General features: G+C 37.0%; 1 protein-coding gene across 10 annotated transcripts in view; it reads left to right on the forward strand.

The window, feature by feature from the left end:
* Positions 1–21629, forward strand: part of PAM (peptidylglycine alpha-amidating monooxygenase) — a 281828-nt gene that overhangs the window by 161446 nt on the left and 98753 nt on the right. For all 10 annotated transcript variants that reach the window (XM_059916834.1, XM_059916835.1, XM_059916833.1 and 7 more), the window contains 2 exons: positions 5698–5755; positions 17736–17823. In XM_059916834.1, the coding sequence (XP_059772817.1) occupies positions 5698–5755; positions 17736–17823 (146 nt within the window). The remainder of the gene's footprint in view (positions 1–5697; positions 5756–17735; positions 17824–21629) is intronic.

A 21629-nucleotide genomic window follows, 5' to 3' on the forward strand; every position in this document is an offset into this window, starting at 1 on the left:
TCTTAATGTTGTTGCCTCACAAGGGTTTGCTTTAAAAAAAAAAAAGTTTCTCATCAAAGAGTTGGTTGTAGTTAACTGTGTGATTACATGTTAGTATAGTCTTAAATTCTTAAACTGACTGCTGCTTACAGTATGGAATTGAAAGTACTGTCCATTCTTGGTGACCTGCTATAGAAATTAACCTGTACTGATAAAACAGTTTATTGTAATCACCTAAATAATCTTTTTCTCCCCATGCTGTAATGAGCTTATAATAGTTTGGCAAATAGTTTGGCATTGTCTACTCCATTCTTAAACAAATTACATATCTTATAAAAAAAAAGTTATTCATTTACTTATGAAGAGTCTTAAATTTTATTTAAAATATAGGACTTAGTCTCATAGTTAAAAAAACAGAGGTATGAAGGTTGAAAGACTCGCCAGAATCACAGTTTAACTGGATTAAAACTTAATGGCAAGAAAGTGGCAAGAAAGATAGTAACTATTTCTAATCATCTGGAAGGCATAAACTTGACTTTTTTTTTTTTTTACATCTTTATTGGAGTATAATTGCTTTACAATGTTGTGGTAGTTTCTGCTGTACAACAAAGTGAATCAGCTATATGTATACATATATCACCATATCTCCTCCCTCTTGAGCTTCCCTCCCACCCTCCCTATCCCACCCCTCTAGGTCATCACAAAGCATCGACTTGATCTCCCTGTGCTATGCAGCAACTTCCCACTAGCTGTCTGTTTTACGTTTGGTAGTGTATATGTCAACGCTACTCTCTCACTTCGTCCCAGCTTCCCCTTCCCCCTCTGTGTCCTCAAGTCCGTTCTCTATGTCTGCGTAGAAAAGTGCGTCTTTATTCCTGCCCAGCCACTAGGTTCATCAGTACTGTTTTTTTAGATTCCATATATGTGCGTTAGCATACGGTATTTGTTTTTCTCTTTCTGACTTACTTTACTCTGTATGACAGACTCTAGGTCCATCCACCTCACTACAAATGACTCAATTTCATTTCTTTTTATGGCTGAGTAATATTCCATTGTATATATGTGCCTCATCTTCTTTATCCACTCATCTGTTGATGGACACTTAGGTTGCTTCCATGTCCTGGCTATTGTAAATAGTGCTGCGATGAACATTGTGGTCCATGTCTCTTTTTGAATTATGGTTTTCTCAGGGTATATGCCCAGTAGTGGGATTGCTGGGTCATATGGTAATTCTATGTTTAGTTTTTTAAGGAACCTCCATACTGTTCTCCATAGTGGCTGTATCAATTTACATTCCCACCAACAGGGCAGTTTTCTCCACACCCTCTCCAGCATTTCTTGTTTGTAGATTTTTTGATGATGGCCGTTCTGACCGGTGTGAGGTGATACTTCATTGTAGTTTTGATTTGCATTTCTCTGATGATTAGTGATGTTGAGCATCTTTTCATGTGTTTGTTGGCAATCTGTATGTCTTCTTTGGAGAAATGTCTATTTAGGTCTTCTGCCCATTTTTGGATTGGTTGTTTGTTTTCTTGATATTGAGCTGCATGAGCTGCTCGTATATTTTGGGGATTAATCCTTTGTCAGTTGCTTCGTTTGCAAGTATTTTCTCCCATTCTGAGGGTTGTCTTTTCATCTTGTTTATGGTTTCCTTTGCTGTGCAAAAGCTTTTCAGTTTCATTAGGTCCCATTTGTTTATTTTTTAAACTTGAAGATTTTTAATCCTAGTTCTGACACTAACTACTTGGCCTTAGGTGGATCAGTAACCTTTCTGTGAAAGTTTGCATTTCTATAAAACAGTTGCAGTGCCTGTTAGACCTACTCACAGCATAATTGTGAGAAGAAAATGAAGTAACACAAAAGTGTGCTTACTTCTACTCAGCCCACTTAAGGAAGGCAGACCTTGGAGATTTGGCTTTTCCCATCGAACCATGTAAATGACCTTAGGAACATATCTTCTTTCCAAAGAACTTGAGCTTTCAACTTAATTCTAGAAACCAAACTATGGTACCAGAATACTTGAGAACAAAATCACTGATACCTTTTATAGTTGCAGAGAAAGAATAAATTACTTTTTGCTATTCTTTCTTCTATTGCACTGTGGTCTTCAGAGCTTTCAGCTGAAGGCTAATTGTTGATCTGATACACACTGTATTTTTTAATGTGCTCATTTTTTAAAAAGAAGAGTTTTACCTTCTTTTTTTCTAACAGAATTATTCTTTATCTTGAAAATGGGGCATAAGTAAAATCCTAAATCAGAGTATGATGGTGCATGGTAGACCACTGATGCAATGTCTAATATAGACTCTCCGAAAATAATTTTGTAGGATACTCTTTATTCTGTGGAGGATCTATGTCATCTCTTCTCTTTTCTTTTAAACTGGCTTTAACAGAATAGGACAGAAACATTTGAAATCTGAACACATTCTTATTATTAGAGAAGTTATAAGCCAAGAAATATAAATCTATAGAAGAAAGACATTCCCAAGTTGTTCTGCCACTTAAAATTATGCAGCTGATGATAAGAGCAAGAATTATAATACGGTTCTGATCAATTCTGAGTACAAAAAGTAGTTTTCTTTATTCTGTATATGTAACCATTATTGTGCTTAGTTTTTTTTTAATCAAAAGAACAAACTTGCTGAATTTGGCGTACCTGTTTATGCCCATAACTTCTCTATTCCAAAAACAACTTGAGGTGGCTTATAATAAAATCAAAGATAAAATAAAACCCCAAAATTATAAGTACAAATTTAAAAGAACTTGTTTGGTTTGCATTTCATTGCAACCTTTGGCTCCTTTGGATCATTTCTTGTTTTAAATATATGCTTAGCTACTTTAAATTTACTTTTGTTTCATATTTGCTTCTAAGTCATTAATTGTTCATATTGCTTTGAGTGATCTGTGATGCATTAGGCAGACTACCTGTGTTCAGATCCCAGCTCCTACACTTGTTAGTGCAGGTGGTCACTAGTTAAAGTGGGAAGGACAGATTTTTTTCAATAAAAACTATTGCAAATAAGGAAGGAGCTCCAGCATGAACTGAATTCAACTTTGCTGGAAAAAAAAGCAGGACACCTTATTTTAAAGGCTGAGCTGTGCTAAGGGAAAGGCACTGAGGGGGATTGGAGGGGTTAGTCCATGTGACTAGGCCATCTGGGTTTGTTGATTGGCACTTATCCAGAGGAAAAGCAAACTTCTCCTATCTTTATGACAGGAGGCAGTGATGTAAGTTAGAGCAGGGCATCCACTGGCTGCGAACTATCTCCTTGATGTGAGAAGACAGTTCTGGATAGAAGATTTACAACTCAAAGAGGCAGAGAAAAGATTTACAATTGCCAGCTTTCTAAAGTAACTGCACTAAGATGGGTTCAGAAGCCTATCTGCCTATTACCAGGTTTTGGCCAGAATGAATAGTAAAGCTACTTAATCTTGGTGTGCCTCAGTTTCCTCATCTATAAAATGGGGATAATAATAGTACCTGTGTCATGGGAATGTGTTTTAAGGATTAAAGGATTTAATACATGTAAAGCACTTAGAGCAGTGCTTACACATAGTAAGCTTTCAACAAATGCTAATTTTTACTCTTACTGTCTTTAAAGGAGTTAATAATAGTATCTATGGATACTGTTGGGTCTATATTGGATTGTTTTTGTTATTACATGATACAATACATATATAACATTGAGAACGATGGCTGGCTCATAATAAGAATTCAATAACTGTTGGCTAGAAGTAGTATTAGTAACAGCAGCAGCTATAGTCTGCCACTAAATATCTTTCAGTCCCGAATTACTCATAGCTCAGGATGTTCAACCAAGGGAATCTTGAATTTCTTATTTCTGTTAGAACAGAGTAGGTCTGTTTTATAACGTTAGTAATTCAGAGGTTGGAAAAATATTTATGAGCAATCTTGTACATGATGGTAAGATCTTTAAGCAGTATTTTGCCAATATATTTCCAAACCCAATATATTGGGTTTTGGATACAGAAGTCACATCTCCAGCATTTATGTGGCTTAACCTTCTTGCTGTGCAACCTTCAACATTTCCCATCCTGTTTCCTCCTTATCAAAATAAGAGTGAATCTAAGTAATTATAAAGCCTTTTAAGAAATGAAACAATTTGTTGCAGTAGAAGAAATGGTACATATAAAAGCAGTAATAAAGACTGAATCATATTTCTATAATTTTTTAAATTTTAAGATACTTCTTTGATGTGTATTTGAATCTCCTTGCTTCCCAGCCAACACAGAAATGAAAAAAGAAGTACAAATTTCACAATTTTTGGTGCTGACCAGTAGGTTTAGAGAAACCCAGATTATCTCTATCCACGTTTGTGGAGTCTCTTGATTCCACCACTGTGCAGTAATAATCCATGAAGTATGAATTATTAAATGAGTTCAGTCTCTATTTGTGTTGGGTATATTATAAATCATAGCACATACTTCACTACATATGGATTTCCATTAAGGAAGTGGAATACGTAGATCAACAGATGCCCATTCTCCTTAATTTGCAATTTTTATCACTAAAAATTCTTGATGTTAGTATATTTGATAGTAGAAAATGGCAATTTAGATAAGAGACTAGTAACTGGAAAAGAAAGAATAACAAGTTAATGTTGATTTCTTCAATGCACTACATAAAAATTTTAAAGTAAGGGAAAACAGGGACTTCCTTGGGGGTCCAGTGGTTAAGACTTCGCTTTCCAGTGTAAGGGGTGTGGGTTCGGTCCATGGTTGGGGAGCTAAGTTCCTACATGCCTCAGGGCTCAGGGCCGAAAAACCAAAATATAAAACAGAAGCAATATTGTAACAAATTCAATAAAGACTTTAAAAAAAAATGGTCCACATCAAAAAAAAATCTTTAAAAAAAATAAAGGGAGAACAACCAAATATAATATATTTTAAAACCAACTTTTATTCATTGTATCTTTTTTAAAATTAATTTATTTTTTTGGCTGCGTTACGTCTTCATTGCTGCGCTTGGGCTTTCTCTAGTCCTGGCGAGCGGGGGCTACCCTTCATTGCAGTGCGCTGGCTTCTCATTGCGGTGGCTTCTCTTGTTGCGGAGCACGGGCTCTAGGTGCTCAGGCTTCAGTAGTTATGGCACACGGGCTCAATAGTTGTGGCTCGCTGGCTCTAGAGCACAGGGTCAGTCGTTGTGGTGCATGGGCTTAGTTGCTCCGTGGCATGTGAGATCTTCCCGGACCAGGGATAGAATCCATGTCCCCTGCATTGGCAGGCGGATTCTTAACCACTGCACCACCAGGGAAGTCCCCATTGTATCTTTTTAATTAATATTTTGGGAAGTTGTAAAGTGATTCAAGAAATTAAATATTTAATTATGCAAATGATAAAGATGATCAAAACTAACTCCTACCATTTTAAAGTCAAATGCATTGAATTGTTTTACTTTATATAGAAGCATTTAAAATGTTGCCTTTTAACTGTGACAGTACTAGAAATATTACTCATGATAATTGGTTTTATAAATAGGATTTGACGTCGTTTAAGAAAGAATCATAGAAAAATGTTTAGGGAACCTAAGTTCTAGGCTTAGCCCTTCCATTAACCTGGCACCCAGCATTTGGCAGACAACTTCACCTCACTGGACCAGTAGTTCTTTTTCAGTCATAGAGCCCATGCTTTTACGAGTTATTTCTTCTTTACTAGCAGCAGTTTAATTCATATTTTGTATCTTTCTTTCTTTAATAGTCTGATACGTACTTCTGCATGTCAATGCATTTGCCAATGGATGAGGAAGCCTTCGTGAGTAAGTATTAATTGGATGGTGTGGAGGGGTGGGCAGTTGAAGGAAGGGCAGCTATTGGAAATCAGTGAAAGGTTCTCTTTGATGGTTATGAGCATATTAATCTTTTACTGTCAGTTTCTAAAAATGCATTTATAATGCCTAATGCAGAAACAAACCAGTGAGCCACTGAGAGACAAGATTACAAACTGTATCTGGAGAGACTTATGAGTAATAGTAGTTAAGGAGTTGCATGCAGATGTCGATGGCTCCCAATGCCATGTGGTCCCATTTGTAGAGTATTGGCTTTCTGTCTGTGGCTGGATGCTTAATTCCGCTCCACTCAACAGAGTCTATATACCTGCTGGTTCATGCTATAAATCGACTGCACTCAGAATCAACATTGGGGAATGTAAGATTTTACCTGTCAGACAAGTAGATGGATAGGAAGGAGTGAAAGTAGGCGTGAATGAGAGAAGGAAAGAAGGGAAAGAGAGAGGGAGGGAGGGAGGACAGAAGGAACCTCAGTCCTGTTGTCTATATTATAGAATAAGAGGGCTCTTAAATGACAGCTCCTTCCCCAGCTGAGCCTTTAAATCAGGTAGAAAATGTGACAAAGCACCATCTGTTTTCATCTAGGTGGTTTTAATTTAAACATCCCTTATGACAGACATTTAACTGTTTAGGGAAGACATGTGATTGGCAAATTATTCATGGATTTGCCCCCGTCCCTTGTTTTTCTGCTTTGAGACGTTGATTTTGGAGAGAAAGTGATGGTAATGAGAGTTGTACTTTGTTCCCTTGAAACTAATCTTCAAGTGGGCTGTCTGAAATGGCTATTATATGAATTGTAAAATGTGTACAGTAGCCTTGGGGCCATCTGAGGATGAACTTTCATGAGGTGTTCCCCACAGGAAAATACATTATAGATCTTCAAATCCAGAACAATGTGCATCTATTTTTTTCACACACTTTTGTGGCAATCGCAACAGAAAATACAACCTGTATCAACACTCTAAACAAAATTTGCTCCATAGTTAACTCATAAAAATAAGTCAGACCTTGGGAAGTTGAACATTGCCTGAGTGATGTTCCTTTGTGTAACAATTGAACATTACCAGGAAAAAAGTTAGAAAGTATGGTGCTTCCAGATCCTGAACTTTAACTTTAAAGGGAGAAAAATAATGTAAGTTCCTAATTGTCGTGCTTTGAGTAACACCAAAAGTGATTTAGGATATAAATTCATAATTAAAATATTAACAGTAAAGCTTTCCTCAATTTCATGTCAACATATTTGATAGCTTAGGAGAAAATAATGTTTACTAATAAAAAGGAACTGTACCTGAAGTTTTTCTTTACTAATTTTATATTTTCTTTGTCCAAGTTCAGGAGTAGACTTTCTTCCTCCTGTTTTTGAAGAGAAGGCCCCTCTACACACCTGTATAAATATGGTAGTTGTGTTTCAGAGCAGTATTACAGGTCTCACATTAATAGGTTACTGGCTTGTTTCTGGAGGTAGTGGTAGTAAATGATTTCAGAGCTGGTGACTCTAAGGCCTATAAATATATATCCTGGAATGTGTTATTGCTCTCCTAATATAAATGTGTTTACTTTCACATAACTTAAAATTGAAAGTACAAGTCAATATATTCAGTCAAGAAAAATATTCACAGGAAACACATAAAGGGCTATATTACAACCAGGTGTTAAACATTTGTCCATTTTTCTTAGGCAACTCTCATCTAAGATTAAACTGTTTCCAGTTCTAGGATCCTTAAAGGATCTTATAAGAATTATAACTATTTTCAGTATTTCTTCTATACTTTATTGCTGGGAGGATTGCATGAATACTAAACATTTTGTCACCTGTTCAAAACATGATTATTTCACCTTCGGTGTTAGTCCTTTAATATACTACCCCCAGGAGGTTTGTGGTTACTGTTGTTTACATAATTCAGCAACCACAGAAGTTTAGGTGTAGGCAAAATAGAACTGGAAAATTGAAAACCAAAGAGAAGTACCAACAATGATTTATATAAGGGAATAAGTAAGGGAAAATTTGCATGTATAATCTCATTAATTCTTAGGACAGCCCTGTAGGTTGTCCTATTTTATATAGAGAAACAGAGACAGGAACATCTGTGTCTGTGATTTAATCAGGTGCTAGGACAATAGTTTGTCCTATTATAGGAATGCTTGTTCCTATAATCAGCCCACCACCAGCCATCGTTTACTGAGGACTTGCCAGACACTAAGATACTGAAAACTAAGCATATTTAAGCCATTTTAGAGAAAAAGAAACAGAAGGTCAGAGAGGTTAAGAAGCTTTTACTATATATGTGCTCCCTACATGTATGCCATTTAAATCATAACAGATTTAGGTGTGGGGATAGTGATACAGGGGATAAAGGGAAGAAGTTATCAAATGGATAGAAGGAGCTGAAATACAGCAATCACACATCTCTGTCTTCCTCACATTAAAAACAATTATTCTTTCATTCCCTTACCTTCATTCCCTACTGGGAACACTCTGATCAGTTCTGCCAAAAAGTAAAATAAACCTCAAACCATCTTACGAAATAAAACCCAATACACATGAAGATTTAAACATTTGCAGAAGGCAAAGGGCTTGGATATACAGGTTATATGTTGGGAGGGTGATTATACATAGCTTATCCCAATTCCCAAAGTGAAAGTTTTAGTTGTTGGGTAACCAAGGCTTTTCCATGAATGAAATTTTGGCTTTTTTGTGTGTTGTCTGAAATTCTGGGGCTCAGGGTGCCTTATCATAAGATTAAATATGGTTTAAAATGAAGACTTGTAAACACCTATAAAACTTTGTTCATTTTTTTTAAGACACTTATCATTTTATACCTTCTGTTTTCATTATCTGTGCCCTTAAAATTTTTGAATGCCAGCAGGATATGTGCCACAGGATATGGTAGGGACTCAGTAATTGCTTGCTTATGCATGAGTGGACCCTAAAAAAGTGTTTTGTTTGGCCATTTTATAAGGCAACATATTGAATAGTAGACAATTTACTCTTTTGTCTTAAATTATACTCATTTGAATATAATGGAATAATTGTTTTTTAAGAAAGGCACTTGTTCATAAATTCAGCAAACTTAAAAAAATTTTTTTAATAGATCTTTATTGGAGTATAATTGCTTCACAGTACTGTGTTAGTTTCTGTTGTACAACAAAGTGAATCAGCCATATGTATACATATATCCCCATATCCCCTCCCTCTTGTATCTCCCTCCCACCCTCCCTATCCCACCCCTCTAGGTGGTCACAAAGCACCAAGCTGATCTCCCTGTGCTATGCAGCTGCTTCCCACTAGCTGTTTCACATTTGGTAGTGTGTATATGTCAATGCTACTCTCACTTCGCCCCAGCTTCCCCCCCACCGCCCCGTGTCCTCAAGTCCATTCTCTACATCTACGTCTTTATTCTTGCCCTGCCACTAGGTTCATCAGTACCATTTTTTTCTTTTCTTTTTTTTTTTCTTAGATTCCATATATATGTGTTAGCATACGGTATTTGCTTTTCTCTTTCTGACTTACTTCACTCTGTATGACAGACTCTAGGTCCATCCACCTCACTACAAATAACTCAATTTCGTTTCTTTTTATGGCTGAGTAATATTCCACTGTATATGTGTGCCACATCTTCTTTATCTGTTCATCTGTTGATGGACATTTAGGTTGCTTCCATGGCCTGGCTATTGTAAATAGTTTAGCAAACTTTTAAAATTCTGCCGTGTGCCAGTTATTGGGCTAGGCAGTGGAGATGTAGTATGATACAAATTCAAGGAAATCACAGCCTGGCAGAATTCTAGAAGACAAGAATACAAATGTTACAACATATAAAAAGGACTTTCTTCTTTTGCTTTTCAAATTTCTGAAGAAAATTACAAAAAGACTGCTTATTAGGACTAAAACAACCTCTCTTGGTGGTGGTAAAAGCCAAAATTGCATTTGAGTAATTTATAATTTTTACACTTGTGTGACTAATTATGTAACTCATTTAAATAAGTATATTTCTTAATTTTGAGAAGATACCATCACAATTATCATGGAATTTCATGTGCGTATGCCTGTAATATATACATATAAGCCTGTCCAGCATGTTTGATGTGTTTATATGTTAGCATTGAATTATTAAATATGAATTAAAGTAGGTGTTTGAGAAAATACTATAATGAAGATAAGTATAATTTTCATATTCTGAACAAAATTATAGCTTTCCCTAGAGCACTGCTTTTGTTTGTTGTTTTAATAAAGAACCACAGAACTGGAATGGGTGAGGGTATGATAAAATCTACATTTGACCACTGAACTGTGTTGCTGTCTAAAAGGTGTTTTATAGACACTCAGAAGAATTGGCTGTGACAGCAGCCCACTCAGCCAAGAAATTTGACTGTCATCTTCATCCACTTGCTTTCCCTCACATGGATGACCAGTAAATAAATGTGTCTTTTCCTTAGTGAATGATGGCAGGTCTCTATGTATCAAATTGCACTATACAAATCAGATAGAAGCATTGAATTTAGAAATAGATGAAAATTAATCTAATGATTCATTGCTTTTCATTTTCTTGGACTTCTCTGTTGAATGTGAAACAATTCCTACTGCAGAATTGTACAGTTAGACTTGAATATTTCCAAATGTGACCTGTCTTAAACAAAGCACATGTTAAGGTGATGTTGGGATACTTCAAAAACTACAGAAGCAATCTGATTTTGATCATGCTTATGGGTCAGCTACATAGCATGACTGTAAAGACCAAGGTCTGGCAGGGTTCAGTGCTCATTTATCCACATTTTACGGCTTTGACAGCAGTAAATAGAATGGGGTGTGTGTGTGTTTGTGTGTGTGAGTCCCCATCCCAATGCAATCATTCTGTCACCTTTCTGCTTCCAATTAATTGACTGCATATACGTTCCCTTCTCTCTTCACCTAGGATTTTCTCCAACATGAATAATTTAGTCTCTGACTTCCACATGGCCGTTGGGTACCTCCCAGCAGCCACACTCGGAGGCTATTCTAGTTTCTTAGTGAAAGCTACTTGGAGAGAGCTGAAATAGCACCAATAAGATACACTGTACTGGAGGTCTCTGATGAGTGGCTAAAACCTCATTTGCTTGGTCATAATCAATAAGGAGAAGCTGTTGCTATACACTCTGTCTCAGCATATTTCTTAAATGTCCTCTATCCTTTGGTCACCCAAATACCCACATTTCCAACATGACAATCCCCCCCCCCAAGCCCCCAGAGTTTTGTCAGGTAATAAAAAAGAGAAGAGGGGTAGGAACCATTTCATTATATTTTATGAAGCTGAGACAGGAATGTCTTCAATTCAGTGCATCTAGAGGTCATCAAAAAGTAACTGACATGTTGACAAAGCTATTTTAATGCAGTAATGTCAAAATGCCACCCCTCCCCACTCCCCAGAAAATGGCCAATTCCGAAAGCCCGGGGTTGGATCAGGTTTGATGTGTAAAACGTCCTTCAGTGTCTAGGGGTTCTTGGCATTTTGACAGTCATTCTGAAGTATCCATTTCAGCTATATCAGTGGGGACAGTTTCAGTGGCCAACTCTCAAAAGACCAGTGTGAACTGTTTTAGTCAGAGAAAATTTCATGAGAGAGATGGCAGTGTTTGATCTGGGTCTGGGAAGACGGTCTATTTGGATCTGCAGAAGGAGGAGAATATTCCAGCTGCCAACCATATGAGCACGGAAGGAGCGTACTGGGCACACGCGTGAGCCTGGCCACTTGCTGGCTGCATGGCCATGGGCGGTTGTTACTCAGGCTCCTCTGTTTGAGGGGGAAAGGACCAGACTCATAGGGTTGCTGTGAGCACTAAATGAGCCATGCACAGGGTAAGCCCTCAGTAAACGTTAGTGGTTATGGTTGCTAGGTGAGAAGGGCAGCCAGTGAGAGCCCAGAGTGTATGTTGGAGGTTGTCTTGTTGGAAATGTAGCGGAATCGGAGACTGCTGCGATATTCTGGAAAGGCAAGAGGGGAATGTGGATTTGATTCTGTGGGAAATTAATAGGGGGATATTACAGAGATGATATTACAAAAACAGGGCTTAATGAAGCTTATGCTATTTTATCTTGCATAGTCTGGCTGGTAAAATCTATTTATCGACTGTTTAGTTGGTTCTGACATATACCAGAAAGTTCCATTTTAAAAGGTATTTCATCTAGAAGTTTAATTCTTTTTGTGCTGAAATTCCTTTATTCAGCGGTAAGGATTATTTCACTTGAAATTTGTGTTCAATTTATAGCCTTGCTTGGGTGTCTTATTTCTTGGTTAATTTGGCAACAGCAGCTTAAAGTCCTCATAAACCACGTTAAGGATTCTTTCTGAATTGTATATCATTGTCCAAGCTAGCGAGAGCTAATGACAACTTTTCTATTAAACTTTCTGATTAAAAATGTTCAAGCAGAGGTCTTTATTTTAGTGTAGAATTGCTTTATGGTTTGCAGAAAGCCGGCAGAAGGTAATATAATATGCCATTGCTGTGGGTTTTCAACATGCAGCCAAATGGACTCCGCTGTTGTGAGCTTTACATTTGTCTGAACTTTTCTTGCCCAACTGCAAGATTATGAACATTAAGGTTGATCATAGCCTACACTTAAATTGCAATTTAGAGCATTATCTTCAGTTCCTATGAATGGTTTCTGAAGTATAATCTTTATTTTTTGGAAAGAAATATTTATGGGAGTGATATTAAGATTGGGGAACTGATAATTTTTTAAAAATTATGACAACTCTTTTACATTATTGTTCCTTGAACCTTACACCTCTCTATTTTCTCAATATTGAAAATGGCTTGAAAGCACTAGGATTATTAAAAAACGGACTCTATCACAGACATGAACATACCAGAGGTTCCATTTGTATGCTTGCTTCAGACCTCAGCCCTAAAACGATTTTAGGTGATACAGCTAAAACTGCCTGACGTAATGTACAGTTCCAATGATCTCTTTTAATAAAACAATTCTAAAGGATCAACTAATTTTTGCCTTCAGAAACATTTATAAATTCGTTTTAAAAGAAACCTTGTTTTTACTGTTTACTCTGTACATTTAAAAGAGCTATACAACCTAAATTAATTAAGTTGAGTAAACTCTGATATGCTCACGTAATAGAATATATTCAGCCACTGCCACTGAAAATGTTGACTGTTGTCAGAATCACCTCTGATTCACCTTTGAAATTTTGCAAAGACACACTTGCCTGGAACAACTTTTGGAGATTCAAATAAGATATTGATGGGGGAAGGGGCAGGACTGATCTAGGATTGACCCTGAGCACTTGTATTTTTAACAAACTCCATAGGATAATTCTAATGCACAGCACTAGCTGAAAAGTATCATTGACAAAAAATGTTTAATAACATGTAAAAATATCCACAGTATATGAAATAAGCTGTTTACTGTGTGTAATATGATTCCACTAAGAGGAAAAAAGAAATAAAGTTAACAGTTTTCTCTGATGATATATATAGGTAACAATTCAGGAGTGCCTAAGTTTTGGAGATTCAAACTTGCATTTGCAAGTCAGTTCTTTTTTATTCGATAGGTTAATTATCCATGGTCTGTAGTATTTCTTTACTGCCTTCCTTTGGCTAAAAAGGGTGTTCCTCCCATTTCCAGTGGTATTTTGGGGTTGGTTATATGTGTACATAGATATCTCCTAAATTGCATATTCCTCCACTTGGCTGTGTGAGTTCTTTGAAATATTTCCACATCCTAGGTCTGGCAGATACATCAAAATTTGACATGCAGACCTGGATATCCACTTGGAAGGGAAAAATGGAGAGAAAGCCAAGTGCTAAATGAAATTCTCTCCTAGGTCACATTTTTAGAAAATTTTATGGCCCTGATTGTAGTCTGATGTTAGCTAAAAGAGGCCATAAATCCTGAACAAGCTCATGCAGTTAGAACAAATTTTGCTTAGAACTGCAGAAAATAGACCTAGTTATCTCTCTGCTCAATATGTCAACCACACATGTACTTTCAAGTCTTTCATTTCAGATGACATTATTCTTTGAGAAATCCTCCAACCTATGCACTTGCAGTATTATCACATTTCCTTTAATTAATGTGCTTGCGTCACTATTTCTGGAGTCTTAGTCCTTCAAAAGTATTTGGTTCCCAGGACTCACTCGCACTTACTTGCCTATAAAATTTTCCCTGGTCTTATCCATCAGGCCGTCTGAACTGCTAACACCCATTGAGGCTGAAGAACCATTTCCACATAAGCAACTGCCATCTTATTATTGAGTTAGAAGAGTCAGTGGCACGTTTAATCTTATCGGATATAGTACACCCTTGCATTCTCGCAAGGCTGTGGTTTTTGCCTGTTTGTCACCATCCCAAGGCTGCCTTTGTTTATTCTGCCTGTCAGAATCGCACACTTAAATGCAGTTGTTTTCATTATTATCCTCTAGCTCCCTTCCCCTTGGATCCTTTATTTCTTTTGGTGTATGATGGGAGAAAAAGAAGGGGGAATTTAAGATGTGATTTTTAAATATTTTTCCATATTATATTTTGTGTAATGTTGAAATCTCTAGCATAGTTATCTGTGTATCCTGTGCTCAGTGGACATTATTCTTATTCCCTAGGGGTGGGGTCTTATTTTGCAAAGGCAGGAATAATAAGTAGGAGTGGTACAAACCCAGGAAATGGACCTGTCAGCCTAATCTTTTCCCAGTTGACCTCTGCCCACTACTGGCAGCAGGCCCTTCAGTGAAATTGTCCAAGTCCTGCTTTATCTTTGCTCTATTTTATGGCATCTACTGTTTGGTTTAGATTTACATTTTGATATGACATTTCTTTTGCTGGACGTGTTTTTCATTTCAACTTGCAATGAATTTTACTTTCAGTTACAATTATATGAATAGTTTGATACTATACTCTTTCTTTAGGAGATGAAAAAGATGGTTAGTTGTTTGTTTTTACTCTATACCAATAATTTACTTGGCATTTAAATTAGATCTTGAGTTTCTGGAGGAATGTATGAGTCAGTGAGAATAAGTTTTTATGAGAGGGAACTTTGAGAGATTCTCTTTTACTACCACTTAAAGATATTGATTTCTTTCTCACTATAGAAACTAAAATTAAACACATGTCTACTAAGAGTTCACTGTGGAACAAATAAGTGGTTCTTAAAATAGTATGTCAGAAGAAGAAAAAAAAAATCAGAAAATGGCTAGAGAAGTTATACTTTGAATAATGTTTGCCCTCTACAAAGGACAATGAGAAGATCCTCTTGCATAAGCAGGAGCCCAAGCAAAACTTTTGGCTTTCCTTCCTAGTGAAAAGCCACAGAGACTGTATGTTGTTGTCTTCATGATCTATTCTTCTCCCAATAGGTCTCTTCTCTGTCCTTACCTGAATCTTTTGCTTAATATTTGACTTTTTAAATTTAATGGTAGCCCACTCTTCTTTCAAAAAGGTTTTTGCTTTGTTTCACAACAGTACACACACTGCATTAATATTAAAAAAAAAAAAAAAGAAAAAAGAACCCAAAACACTGTTCTCCTACACAGACCCTGACAGCTCAGGGCTTTCCCTAAAACTGTCCTGAGCCTTAGCTGTGGTTCCTACTATCACCTTTGGTGCTTTTGTTTACCCTCATGCCTTCAGGGTTCAATTTTTGAGTGATTCCCAAATATGTAATTCTCTGATCTCTTCCTTGAATAAGAGTTACGGAATTCCAATCTTCTGCTGGATCATTACACCTGGATTTTTAGCTGACACCTCGAACTCACATTGTTTTTCATCCAACAGTTTAATTCTTGATAAAATGCATGTGGCCATGTTGATTTATTACCAAAATTCCCAGAATGATTCAATCATGGGAAACCTATTAATATAATCCACCCATAATCAAAGAATCTAAGGGGGATGGGAACCCTATGATCATCTACATAGGTTCTGAAAAAGCAGAGGAGCCAGCCTCTCATTTGACAGCCCCTCATAGACTGGCATAGGGATATATATTTAAAAAAAAAAAGAAAAGAAAGAGTGGGAGGTAGATTTAATCGGACCAAAAAGTTATAGACATCCATAGAATGATAGAAGCCATTTGATAAAAATGAATATAAGGGGCTTCCCTGGTGGCGCAGTGGTTGAGAGTCTGCCTGCCAATGCAGGGGACACGGGTTCGAGCCCTGGTCTGGGAAGATCCCACATGCTGTGGAGCAACTAGGCCCGTGAGCCACAACTACTGAGCCTGCGCATCTGGAGCCTGTGCTCCGCAACAAGAGAGGCCGCGATAGTGAGAGGCCCGCGCGCCGCGATGAAGAGTGGCCCCCGCTCGCCGCAACTAGAGAAAGCCCTCGCACAGAAACGAAGACCCAACACAGCCAAAATAAATAAATAAATTAATTAATTAATTTAAAAAAAAATGAATATAAGATAGCAAATTGCATCACATACCAAAATAAATGTAAAGTGAGTAAAAGACAAAGGCTAGGTACTCCCACCTCTGGGCCTTTTCAATTTGCCTCCTTAGAGGAATGATCCCCTGGGAGGGTTCTGGAAGGCGGGAAAGAAGTCCCGCACTCAACTTGAGAGCGAGCCTATGGAGGTAGAATCCCTCTTCCATTTCTTTTGTAACAAATTTAGGCTTGGTAATGATATGATTTTCTATGATTTGGGAACTATTGTAATTTCTAATTGTTTCTTTCCTTCCAAAGTGTCTTCTTCAGTTTCCTAGGCTTACTATATTCTTTGGTAACAGAAAACGAAGCCTCAAGTTATATCAAGTCCATTTTCCAGCTAACCTCTGTTTGTTGGTTTTTTAAATAGCAGTATGAAAATCTCAAGATGTGATTTTTAGGCTTTAAATTCTTATTTTCAGTGCAGTAAATGAAAGGCTTTTTATTTTCCATGAAAGTTGGGAGTCAAGATGGCTCACAGTAGGCACCTTGTGTTTTCTGATCAGCCACACTATGCAAGCCATGGTGCTATAGTTTGATGTAGAACATCTTCTATTTTATAAATACATATGTCTCAGATACATATTTCAGCAATAAAAGGTGTTTTATTAATTTTATCAAATAGACAAAAAGAGCTAAAAATGCAGTTTTGCACACACCCAAGACTCAAGATCATTTTAGACTATTTAACATTTTTATGTGTAAAGGTGACTTGAAAACTGCCTGGTCGGGCAGCATTTTGAATGTGGACAAAAGGGGATGAGCCACACCCAAACCAGGAAAGAAAGCTCATGCTCGGTATTGATCACACTAAATGATATAACTTATCCCTGATTTTTCTTTGTTCAACCTCTGAACTGACTTTTGTTTATTTTAATGTCTTTCAACCACTATTATTAGGACAAAAAGAGAAATGACAACGTGTAAGTTTCAGTTTCCCTTTAACAAGTGCACAGTACTCACCCAGGACATTTTTCTTCTTGTGTATTTTTGTAAAGATACATTTTCCACTTTTCTTTTCTTTTCTAGTAACTTGTTTCTCCATATCACAATCCAGTGGCTGCTGTTATTTTAAGATGGTAATAAATTTGTGTTCTGAATCCTTTTGCTTACGTTCTGACCACTCACTGTGGCTTCTGTTTCAGTGCAGTGTTGTGCAGTATTGTATGGTGCTCAGAACTCTACCGAATTCTGGAAGGAAATATATTGTGAATACGTAGCCTGGAGCTTTCATGTTATACCCACACAATGCTCTCATCACTTTAATAGGGGGCTTTCATTAATGTGTGTGTATATCTGTAGTTTCAGCCTATTATTTTCTCTTCTGTTATATAATAGTTTATTATCCTACTAAATTAAATTATCAAATCATGTTCATCTTAAGGAATAAGATAATTTATACAACCAGAGCATTCTGTCATAAGAGCATCAAAATATCTTTGTTATACAGCTACTTGAAATGTTGAATGCTGGGGTCTCTTGTGACACTTGTGCACAGAAGTATAACTTGTATTGACGATCATGTATCATTTTCTCTTAACAGTTGACTTCAAACCCCGTGCCAGCATGGATACTGTCCATCATATGCTACTTTTTGGATGCAATATGCCAGCGTCCACCGAAAATTACTGGTAAGGGATGGGTTCATAGTACAAAGGGGTGAGAAAATGTGTTTTTTATAAGTACAAAGTGCATCTCTGCAGGTATTTTACAACTGATTAATAAATAGGCAGAACATTTCTTTTTTAGAAAACAATATTGTTCTTTTGCATCACATAGTTATCATGGGTTGATTATCACAGTTATTTAGTCTGCTATGGAACACAACCATCAGTCTTTGTCACTGACTTTATAAATATACGTCTGTTGTCATAGATAGTGTGTCAAGGTGGAGACAGCTTGTGAAGAAAGATTGAAATTGAGATAATGGATACTCTGATGTTTATTTCTTTAAGTTCATGATTCAACCCAAAGAGCACCACAGATCTGTTCACTGAGTACTCTTTTATCCCGGACATTGTGCTAGGTGATCTGTATACCCCATTTAAAATGAAAATTAAAATTTAGCCTAACGTCTTTGCAAAGATGGTATTATTGTCCCCACTTTACAGGCAAGGAGTCTGAAGCTCAAAGATTCAGTGACTTGCTCAAGGTAACAAGCTGGTTGATGTCACACCAGGATTGAACCCTGGGTTGTTTGATTCCAAATCTAAAGTTATTTCTCTTTTACCACAGTGCCTCCCATTTATTCAAGTAACAGTTGCAGTTTTAGAATTTAATCACTGCAGTGAATCTTAATATCATGTCTTGAACCATCAATAAACATCTATTAAATGCCTGTTATATGCCAGAACTGCAGCAGGTGCTGTGGGATGTTCTAGGATAGATAATTTTCTACCCCCCAGAAGCTTACAGCATAATTATGGCTTGAGATCTTCCCTTTCATTTTATTCTTTGGTAGTTCGCGAAGATCAGTGATCTTTGAAAACAGCCATATGTTTTAAGCCTCATCTTTTGCACCTATAGGCAGAATCACTGTTACATATTTAACAATCCAGAATGACTGGTGTGTCCTGCTTTGCACTGGAAAGGGATCTGTTCTGTGGTCCTGCCCCTGCATAATCATGTAGACTGATAGACCTTTCTCTGTGCATCCTAATATTCATCAGGCTGATTCGAGGCATGCAGCGACTGCTTTCTAGTCATTTTTATAATAAACAATTGTAATATGTATTTGGAAGTGTTAAAAGCACAGGGCAATTAGTGGAAATCTCCATGGACCAAGTACCATCAAAGCATTTGTTAATAGGCTTAAGTTATTTGATGAAAGGGGCGTATCATATGGGAACCCAGCTCACATGACTGGGTTTATATAAAACTGGAGTCAGCAAATCACAGTTAATACCCTTTGATATCAACATTCCTGTTTTTGCTCTTCAGTAAATTTTTGTAAATAAAATCCTGGCATTAAAAGATTATTCTGTGACAGCCTTTTCTGAATCTTATTCAGCAAATCACACATTTTGGTCTTTATGTTTTAAAAATATTTCTTGTGAAATTAGCAATATTTACCTTTGAACTAGAATTAGTGAAAACGGCTAGAGGGCATGTAAGCTTTTAAAACCTGCTTTAGCAGATTCTCTTGGTTCAAGAGAATGAGTGAAAAAATAAAACATCACTTAAATGTTATTATGGCCCTAATTGTTAAGAAAAATTATATAAAATGAACTAAGCGTAGTTCACCGTTCTCATGTTAAGGGAATATCAGAGCAAACACATTATGTTGCCTCCTTTAAAATATTAATATTCTTAAATATACTATTTTGAAATTAAGTTTGTAAAATATATTTCCAAAAGACTTCCAGGTTGGGGAAAGAGAGAATTCAAAGAGAAACGTGAGAGTGAAAACAGCAATTTTGAGTAAAGTAATTGCTGCACGTAATTTTTTTGCTAAAATTACTACTTGAAAGACAGCATTATAGAGTGAACGTGTAGCTAACTGTCTAGATTCCATGGGTAAATTATTTATCCCATGTGGGCTGGCCTTGATTTTTTCATTTTAGCAAGGGACTAACACTAGATCATTTATAGAACTCTTCTGTGCTCTAAAATTCCATAATTCTATGAATATAAATTGCATACAAATGCTGAGTCAGATTGGAAAGACATCTTTATTAGGAGTTGGAGACATGAGTAAGTTGCACTTGTTAATAACTCACCTCAAGCAGACAGGCCACTGTGTTTTGCCATTGAGTTGCATCACTGAATAATTAGAATTCTTAATGACATTATACCCATGTCATTTTGTTTATTTTTTAAATTATTTTATTTATTTTCTTTATTTTTTTTCTGGCTGCGTCAGGTCTTAGTTGTGGTACGTGGGATCTTTGTTGAGGCACGCAGGATCTTTCGTTGTGGTGCGGGCTCTTCATTGTGGCGTGTTGGCTTCTCTCTAGTTGTGGCACGTGGATTTTCTCTCTCTCGTTGTGACGTGTGGGTTCCAGGGTGCGTGGGCTCCGTAGTTTGCAGCACACGGGCTCTCTCGTTGAGGGGTGAGAGCTCAGTAGTTGTAGCGCAGGGCTTAATTGCCCTGCGGCATGTGGGATCTTAGTTCCCCGACCAGGGATCAAAACCACGTCCCCTGCGTTGGAAGGTGGGTTCTTTACCGCTGGACCACCAGGGAAGTCCCTATACCCATGTCATTTCAAATGGATTTTTAAAATCTGCCTTGCAGCACATATTCCCTGTTAATCTATAGAGTAGTTATAATCGACTTTATAACCGTACACCAAGGACAATAAGCTTTTGAGCTTTTAACCAGCTCAAAGTGTTCATCTAACATTTAAAAGTAGGGTCTTTTCACTACATATATAGGATCTGTTCAATATGCAAACTAGTAAATGTACATTAAGTAAAACTGTTCCAGTGACCTGGCTTTAACAATCCAGCCTTATTCTCCATTTAAAAATGGGATAGGCTTTTTATCCCCCAATATTTGGCAAAATCCATGCCTCTTTAAAGCATTAGAGCTCACAGCATATTTCATGGGCTGAACTTTTCAGTTGCTTCACAGAAGCAACCTCTACTCCCTGCCCCCGATGCCACTCAGGCTCAGCCCTGGGGACAGTCAGCGGATGTTTTTCAACTGCTTAGCCTCTTATCCTCCCACCTGAATTATAACACTAATAACAAAAATCTATCAGTGTCAAAAGCCTTGCAGTATTTTTCTGCATTGAGTCATGGACTTTATCACACTCATTCTGTAGTTGCAAATCTATTCTTCAGTTGCTCCAAGATATAGACAGTACTTAAATGAAGATTCCCAGACTTTCACATATATTTTTGGTTATGATACCAGTAGTGGCTTTTGATGTGTAAGAATATCAAGAAATCATTCATACCCTAAGGAAATCATTTTGAGAATACAAAGCTGTTTTAGTGAAAGAAGATAAAGCAAAGAGGATATTTTAACACCATGATGCGAATAAAAATTCACATTTTAAGGCAAGACAAGAAAAATTTAAACATAAATTTTTTCTCTGCCCTTTGGCCTCCTCCCTCCCCTCTAGTGTGCATTGTGCATCTGCATTATGTGTTAATCATACCTCCCCAATGACAGAAATATCTGGTCAAATCATAAAGATCAATTTTTCTTCTTCTGGCAACAGCCGTGTACTTCTTTAGAAGATAACATTCCTTCCTCAATCCTATCAGGGCTCACGATGACCCACCACTCACCTTGTACGTGCAGACATCTTTGGTAAACCTTATGTACAGTGGCAATTATCATTTTCCTTAACGATAGAAATTGGTGCAGAACTGACTGGTCAGACAATCTGGGAGATGCTGGGCTACACCTAGTGTAAGTCCTTAGCTTAAATACTCACCTATGACCTTATTCATGTCACTAGCAATATTATTTGTATTCTGCCTATTT

Source organism: Balaenoptera ricei, chromosome 3 (genome assembly GCF_028023285.1).
Source record: "Balaenoptera ricei isolate mBalRic1 chromosome 3, mBalRic1.hap2, whole genome shotgun sequence".
Taxonomy (NCBI): Eukaryota; Metazoa; Chordata; class Mammalia; order Artiodactyla; family Balaenopteridae; genus Balaenoptera; species Balaenoptera ricei.